The sequence below is a fragment of the Akebia trifoliata genome, chromosome 3 (assembly GCF_017979445.1).
Source record: "Akebia trifoliata isolate Shusen 1 chromosome 3, ASM1797944v1, whole genome shotgun sequence".
NCBI classification, from domain to species: domain Eukaryota; kingdom Viridiplantae; phylum Streptophyta; class Magnoliopsida; order Ranunculales; family Lardizabalaceae; genus Akebia; species Akebia trifoliata.
Window position 1 is genome coordinate 35,255,688 of NC_141377.1, and position 8,749 is coordinate 35,264,436.

General features: G+C 37.0%; 1 protein-coding gene across 5 annotated transcripts; it reads right to left on the reverse strand.

The window, feature by feature from the left end:
* Positions 1-533: 533 nt before the first annotated feature.
* Positions 534-8,403, reverse strand: LOC147406590 (Exostosin family protein). 5 transcript variants are annotated; one of them, XM_086434695.1, is made up of 11 exons: positions 7,959-8,403; positions 7,581-7,727; positions 4,498-4,562; positions 4,113-4,182; positions 2,916-3,134; positions 2,059-2,202; positions 1,814-1,949; positions 1,408-1,735; positions 1,205-1,240; positions 876-987; positions 534-761 (listed from the first exon to the last, which is right to left on the reverse strand). In XM_086434695.1, the coding sequence occupies exons 1-8, from the start codon at positions 8,313-8,315 to the stop codon at positions 1,506-1,508; spliced, it is 1,368 nt and encodes a 455-aa protein (XP_086290821.1). In that variant the 5' UTR covers positions 8,316-8,403; the 3' UTR covers positions 534-761; positions 876-987; positions 1,205-1,240; positions 1,408-1,505. The 5 variants fall into 5 exon arrangements, with proteins under 5 accessions (XP_086290821.1, XP_086290820.1, XP_086290822.1 ...); XM_086434694.1 differs by having other exon boundaries at positions 534-792; XM_086434696.1 differs by lacking the exon at positions 876-987.
* Between the last annotated feature and the right edge of the window lie 346 nt (positions 8,404-8,749).

Below are 8,749 nucleotides of genomic sequence, written 5' to 3' on the forward strand. Positions count from 1 at the left end.
ATAAAACTTATTTCTTGTAAAATCGGTAATTTACCATTTTTTTGAATTAAAATGAATAATGCACCATTTAAGTTATTTTTTCAATTTTTGATATACATTTTGGTAAATTACCCTAATTTATTTTGAATAAAATCTAACTTTCACCATTAGTCCACTTTCCGTTAGCTATGCGAACTTTTGGGCCCGGGGGTAATCCACATCTTGCATTTTGCATGTGGTAAAACTAAAATTCTATACATCATAAATCCCTAGAAAAACAAACTCCAAACTGTGCATATCCTTCTACTGAGGTATAGTTTTAAAAGTTGAAAATCATCAAGTCAACTACACGACTCGAGTAATTTATTTATTTATATATTTTTTTAAATGACCGATATGGCAACCTTGGATCTTGGCTCTACATGGTTCCTTTGGTCCATGCAACCTTTTCCCTATATATATTGGTCATCGGGCTTTACTTCTTGACTGGTATTTGATATTCCATATACCTAAATATCTTCCAGTCCTACGAAACCATAGATGAAAACAAAGCATTAAAATGGAAAGTTGATTGATTTTCATCTCTGCTCGTGGGAAGTGCAGAATAAATTTTTTTCACACCCCTAAAATGGTGTGTTCCAAATCTGGATGGTAGGAAGATGGTTCATAATAATTCTACAACAATAACAACAAAACCTTACCCTAAAGATATAAACGAATCCTGTTCTTCCATTCCACTCTGTCCAAAGTCAAAGGTTCTCTTATAGGTGCGAATCACAGACCTGTCATCAGAACCCATCTACACTCACTAACCTGCTCACAACTTTGTCGACAAGCCAGTAAATCAATATATGCTCCAATTAACACAATCAATACATGCTCCAATTAACATGTACCTCTGTTTATGTTACACAATTAAGGCCTTAAGAAGTCAAGGGACAAGGATCCTTCATTAGATGATCTGAACTGCAAAATCCAAATCTATTTTTCCTATCTTCACCATATTTTCTGACAATACCCAAAAAAAAAAAAAAAAAAAAAAAAAAAAAAATACGAAAGATCATCCAGTTGGATCATTTTAAGCCTAAAGCGAATGGAAAATGGTGGGTCATGTGTCACACAAATGTGACATTATAGCTACATCTACATCTCGAATCAAAACTATAGGATCTAACATATAAAGAATCCCCACCTAAAAATAAATAAAAGACAATTATTCACTCACTTTTTTGGGATTGCCAATCACTGCCCACCATGTACACTGCAAAAACACAATCAGCTTATTTCAATGTATTTTTCTCATACTAATTTAGTATATACCTTATGTCAGATCTGGTGTTAAGGTGTAAGTTCAGTCTGATAAAAACCTCTGAATCAAGAAAATGGATATTATTGCAATTGAAATGAGCTGAAAGGAAAGAAGCTTACCGGAATCCAAATCAATTGAATCATTATCATTCCAAGGATCCCAGGTCCAAAGTGGTGGATGGGGAAGATACGTGCAGAAGGGGGTCTTGTGAGCAAAATTAAGGCAAATACATGGGAAGTTTCCAGTTATGAAACTCGGCCAAGTTTCTGTTTACAATAGATCTGTTGTGAAGCCAGAATGTTTCTGCCGATTGGTGGAAACGTCTTACTTTCCTTTGAAGTTCCCACATAATGCCAAACATTGCGGAACATGGTTCTGTTTCTGGAGAATAAACCCATAGGCACCTGATCTGTCTTCCACGAGCTATCATTTCCTCTAAATGTTCATCTGAGGAAAGCAACTAAGTCATGAGCTAAAGGTTACAGCAACTGAAAATGAGATGTAAAAAGAGAGCTAAGGGCAAACCTGGTATTGAGTTAAGGTATTGTAAGAGTTCAAGGCCTATACGCGTAGACGGCCACTTGATCGATATCCCGGTATAGTCGATAACATTTTGGAAAGGTAACTCTACTTGATCTGACAAGATGACTGGAATACATTCCTGTCACAAATAGACCTGATTTAGATTACTCCAGCCTAAAGGTTATATATGTATATGAGAGAGAGAGAGAGAGAGAGAGAGAGAGAGAGAGAGAGAGAGAGAGAGAGACCACAAAATAAGATTCATAAAAGCGGAGAGTCCATGATGATTCGCCACGTGGGGCTAGGCAGAACTTGGCATTGCGCAGGTGCTCAAAATACTCTATCCTTCCCAGTTTGTCAGGACCACTAAACTTCAACTCTGGAGATTCCAACTGTTCATAAATTAAATAAGCTTACTTTAGGAGAAAATTATGATGCTCATAAGCATTAAAAATCAAACAGATGTTCTTTCATAAGTTGTGCAATTCAATAATGTTCACATTAGATAACATTCTATAGAGAAATAGGATCCAATGGACGTCTAAAATTGCATCTCGTAGTGGGCCACATCGAGATTAGTTGGAAAATCCAACCATATGGTCAGTCGGCCATAGTCCATACTATTGAGACCATATCACCAAAAAAAAGTCCTCCGGCATTCATAACTTCATCAAAAATTGCATTAGTTACAAAAACCCAGACCAATGTAGTTACAAAAACCTAGACCAATGAAGGTGTCTTCAAGGATTTCATATTTAGATGTGATTCCATAATTTGTAATGTTTGGAGTACTAGAATGTCGAGCGTTCAACACTACCACTCCACAGCATCATTTACCTCAAGACCAGAGTGCGAACAAGACAACATAATGATGTCTGGGGGCAAACTGTGGGGCAGAGCACTTTGAATTACTTGGGCTATGGGAAGATCGAAGAAACTTGGGGTGATTGTGCTTCTTGTTGTTCTTTGACTTTCCACCATTGAGATATTGGTCTGGATTCAAGGTGGAATGCTCGTTTTGGTAATCTCAACGGTCAGCTCTCCCTTACAATATAAGGAACAAAACATATAAATATTAAAAAGAAATCCAGAAAAAAAGATAAACCTTATCTGGGAATTGCTTTGCAAGCTCCACCAATTGAAGACGACCAACCTTTCCTTGGGCTCGACCTAAGAAGTTTGCCAAATATTTCCTCCTTGATAAGGGCAAAGGTTTAACTAAGGTATCTCCAGATTTTGTCATAGTATCATCAACATTTCCTGGGATGATGATATCTTTCCATGTATTAAAGGCACTTGTATCTCGTTTATCAGTGCGATCACCCTGCACTACCACAAATGACATTTGTTAAGGTAGGCAATAACTAACCTGTTGCAGGAGAATACACTTAAAACAAAATATAACTACAAGTTAAGGGAGCCAATTCTTTGCAACTTACGAAGACCGATTCTTATAGACTACTCGCTACTCTACACATACAGCTAAAAATTTCAGAGCATGTCAAGGATAGTTTGCTTTCTAAAACTACATAACAAAATCATGATGACTAGCAATTTAATGCAATTACATTAGTGAATTAGAAAATGATCTTTATACTTTATAAGATTTGAACTCACCCTAAATAGCTCACTCTTTGATTGGTGCAAATATGCATGTTGATGGTACTATTGCCAACAGAGGTTGCAGTTTGATTTCTGGTTTGGGTATGGAGGGATCTAAATATTGAAGTATAATTTGGGAAATTTCATTAATGCATTAAATTATATAAATAGTACATATTATTTCTATGGAGAAAAAGGACCATCTCATTGAATTACTTCCATGAACAATATCATTTCTTGGGAAAATGATTCAACTTGGTCTGTTCGCTTCATGCATGGTATGGACATGTACAAATATGATAGTGACATGTTTGAAATGAAAATTGAATTTAAATTTTATATCATGTGTGAAATTTGAAAAAAATTAAATTAAATTAATGTAAAAATAGAAATAGCAGTAGATAACAGCAGCTATTTTTAGAAAATGTTCAAATAAGGCAGTCACTTAAGTTTGAAAACCCACTTTACCAAAAAAAATGATGCTGAGATAGCATCATTCTGTAACGTTACAGCAAGCTATTATGTAATATGAAATGGCTCTGTGATAGATAAGCATTTTTGTTTTTTTTTTTCTTTTTTTTCAGGGAAAAAAAAACAGATTGCTCTCTGGCAGTACTGTTAATTATTTCAACTGCTCTTTCCGTTCAGCTACTGTTATTTTACACCATGGTTAAGACATATTGACAAATAAACACAGTACCTCAGGAGTAAGGATGATTGATCGATTCAAGTATGTTGCCCAAGACCGAAACAAGTGAGCGCCAGCACCACTGTATTAGTATCGAAAGAACACACATGTATCAAGACCAGGAAAAACTTAAACACAGATGGCATATTAATCACCAATAAACACGTATGTAGCATACTTTGCGATCACAGACTACAGAGTAACCATTGTAAATGCTAATGATATTAGCACGGTATCACAAATAAAGGCAATGCTTATTCTGCAGTCTTTCAAACTCCACATGGAACCTTGTTCTAAGTTTAAAAGAAGTGATTTTTTGCTCATACACACACAAACACACACACACACACACACACAAAGATAATATTAGTCAAGAGTCAAGACATGAGGTATCTACCTAGGAAAAATGAATATGTGGTTACGCCCACCAGACAAACGGAAATATGGCATTTGACTTAAAACCTGAAAGGAGAAGTGCCAAATAGTGTAAAGCCAAAGCAATTTTCTTATAACATAAAGTCATATTCTTGAAATAAATACTGATAACAATTTATTTGAAAAAAAAAAATATGAATATACTAAAAGGGAAAAATGAATACAAGAAAGTACAAAATAAATTAAGGAAAACGCTTGTGAGGGCATTAATGGCCTAAAAACTAAAACAAGCTAATATGGGACTTCCAGACAAAGTCCTCCCATCTAAAGACAATGACATCAAAACGAATCCTCTAAAATACTCATGAATGACCTTTGCATGATAGGACTCAAATCTTAAGGACTCCATGGAGTTCTCCTTCTTGTTGAAGACATGATAGTACCTCTCATTCTAGAGAGGCCAAGGCATAGACGATACTCATGAATGACCTTTGCATGTAGGCCAATGCTTCAAAGTGCATTCCCTTTAACTGGATCAGATGATTTATTACAGTGCATGGGATGTAAAGTATAACGAAACCGCTACGGAAAGTTATTTTGATCCATGTTTGCAAGAAGGCGGATAATCTTTGTTAATGTTGGACGCAAAGTATGTGTTCTTGAGATTTTCATTTCCCATTATATGAGGGAAAGGATGAAAATATGTACCCTCTTGGGTTTGGGTATGGTTATTCATGAGGCTTGGGTAGAAGAGGTTCAGCAATGATCAGATGAGAGTTTGTCAGTATGCTTTCTTGCTCATTCCTGCTCGAGGAGATGTGCCACACCAACATGCAAGCATATTCCCAAGCTCACAATGCAGCAATCTTAGGCGATGGGAACACAAGTTTATTTGAGGGGTGAGAAGTGGTTTTGGCGATTCATGCACTATAGAATGCCAACACCAATGCTCTGGTGTCACAAGCCATCAAGGTGGATGTGAACTTTGGCCGTATTGCCTCGTGGGTTCCTAGTAGTGGGGGCGCTACTTGGTTAGGTGGACTACGAGCCAGTGACTCGAAAAGCATAAGGATCCATTTGTTATTTTGAGCAACTTTGCATACAATTTCCTCCAGTGTAGAAGGATCATACCATTTTTTTCTTTTTTTTGGATAGATAATTGTACCATTTTTGTTGAGGTTACTTGGTGGGACTAAGGATGTTGATTGTCTCATGTTCCTCAAATTTTTTTCTAGTGCATCTGGTGTTTCTTGCTCTCGCTGCAGGTTACATTCCCAATGTAGTGTCCATATGTAAGAGTGTAAATAAGTTATTTGTTGATATTGATCGCCAAGCATGAAGAGTATGCTAAGAGAGGTGGCGAAATTTACCCCATAAACCAAGTCAATAATTGTACGGTATCAGTTGCAAGAGGAGGAGGATAAGGCATGGAGATGGGGTGAGGAAAGTGTATAAACATAGCGATTGACAAAGAGAAGAAAATCCCCGACTATAAGGTAGTGCTCTCTTCTATTCATGTTCCAAGCCCTTTTATTCAGGGAGTTGGTAACAACTGAAACAACTAGTCTTGGACTTGACCATGTCTTTGATTGATCACAACAAGTAAGGTGTCATATCAACAATGTGACACCATCAATACTAAACCATGACATTGATTAGGCTTGTACAAGAGTCCACTACATTAGGGATGGACTTGGGCAATGGTCGTAAAATGTTATCCCTTACATGCCAGGTTAGCAAATAGTTCAACATCATTGTTTCAGCAAAGTATGGTCTCCACCAATCCCTCATGTGTCCATTGGGTGTGTGCCAAGTTGGGCCAGGCTGAGCATTGTTGGGCCCTAATTGGACCCTGATTAAACGTGTTGAAAATTTTTGAGCTTGCCTTGTCAGATCAAAATCAAGGCCCTAAACCTTGGGAAAGTGCAACTTTAAAAAAAATGAGGATAAGGCTTATTTTAGTACTTAAGTTCCTATTTTCTTTTACCGATCTACAAAAAAAGTTCCTGGTTTCTTTCTATTTTAAGAAAATGTTATTTAATTAGTATTTATGGTGAGGTAACGGTTGAGATCCTCGATCATGAACTAGTTACAAAGAGGAATCTCATATCACTACATAAACCTCATCGAAGGTTGCATGATGATCATGTGTATGGTAGGTGGGATGGGTTGACGAGATGTTTTGGTAGCCTACTCCGATCAGGCTAATTTTTCATTTTACCAAAGACAAAAGCAAGCCCCCTGCCCTTCAATTCTCTCTTTAGACCGTTGAATGTTATGGTGAATTGAATTATCAAAAAAAATTCTTATTGTAAAGCGTCCATCATTTCATTGATAGACTATGACAGGCCCATGGGTGCCAATGTGAGGGTCCAGATCTAACACAAGTGCACCTGTATAATTAATAATTAAGATGAATGGTACATCTATCCTTAGGCCACCAAACCAATGATCTCCCTAGAAATCCCAAGTTGATGTACAATGTGGGGTGAAAATATAATTGAATGTGACATGTATCCAAAACATGTCATCAACATTAGCACTCTATCTTGTAAGGCATGAGATCAATGAGTATGCTTGGGCGAGCAGGCAATCAAAATGGTGTCATTGCTCAAATATCATGGGATGCTTAACAATATTTTAAGCACATAATCAAAGGAATTACATGCAGACACTCAAACATTTAATTGGAGGAATGTCGTTATGTCGTCCCTATGGTAACCTGATAATGTGATACTAAATCACCACTTGAGTGGACTGGATTCTGGGTCAGGGAATTGGGATGAAAACCAAGTAGAATTGGGATTGAAGTGATGTAGTCTAGAATGTTATCGAACACCCATTGCAGAGTAAGAAACCTTGGGTGGAAAAGCATCCATCTCGAGACAAAGCACTATGCAATAGTTGCAAACTCGTGCCATGACGGGCCCAATATTAATGAAAATTTGTAAATCAGAGCCTAAACCATGTCAATTTTGATTCTAACCTGGACATCGGACTGTTTGAAGGAAGGGGCACACATGCAATTAACGTGCGTGACATGAGCATTTCCCTAGTAATCGAAGAACATACAACAATAAAGAAAGAAAAGAAGAAATCATATACCTTCACATATGTTTGGTTTATTTCCTTATCATTCAGACCGCCCATCATCCGAACACATTTAGTATAAGCAGGAACAAAGAATAGATCTGCTCCTTCCTTCTTCAATGTCCGAAACCTCGATTTAAGAAGCAGTCTGTGAATTTTAACCTAAAAAATTAAGTGCAAATAGCATTTAAAACTTATAATTTCCATTCAAAATTTCATAAATAAATTACGCATTGTTCAACAAGAATTCTGAAAAAGCTCCAACATTTTATTCCCCAAAAAACAAAATAAAAAACAAATTAACAACCAATAATTCCACTATTTATTTAGAAAATAATAGAATTTCCTATAAACCACAAAAAAATCTGAACAAAAACACTAAAAAGTGACCACCTGCGTTCCCCATTGACCTTTCATGCACGAATCTGCGGAGATCTTACCATCCCTCCCATACATCAACTCTTTCAATCCATCAATTTCAAGCTCGTCGTAGACGTAGATCTTAAGAGAGAGATGGGACCCGTAACCTCGATCAGGCCATGAAATTGATCCTCCATTGTTGACCAATAAGAGATCCTGTAATTTGTTCAGATCCCTGGAGGAATAATTGCAGGATGTGAAAGATTGATCAAAGATCCTGGTAACGAAGAAGGTCGTAGTAATCAACGCTAGGGCACCGATTTGGTGAGCTCTAGTGCAGAGAGGGTGAGAAGATGCGAAGATTCTGCCTCTGTTGTTTAAGCTTCCCATTGAAGTTTCCAACAAGTCTGTTAAAAGAGAGTGTGAAAGATCGTTGCGTTGGGAGTTCCGGACTATCGGGCAGGTGACGAGTGGGATTTTTGGCGCTAAGTCTTTATTCCGTGGCTTCATAACTCGGAAGAGACCGAGTCGAATCGGACGCTAGGACTCGGTCACCTCATTGACTTCTCAAAAGCTGATGAGTCCATTTGGGAGAGTTTGTGACAAACTCAACCAGTTTTTTTTTTTTTTTCGAGGAATCTATTTTTTATAATTTATATATATACTAACATTTAATACTTCATTGGACGTTAACATCCTCTAATAATTTTTGTATTTAATAATAAGATCATTGTATATTTTGATTGCAATCATACTAAGACTAATGCACTATCGATTGGTTTGACACATTACAAAACAACCTTGAGGTTGTGCTGAACCAAGTT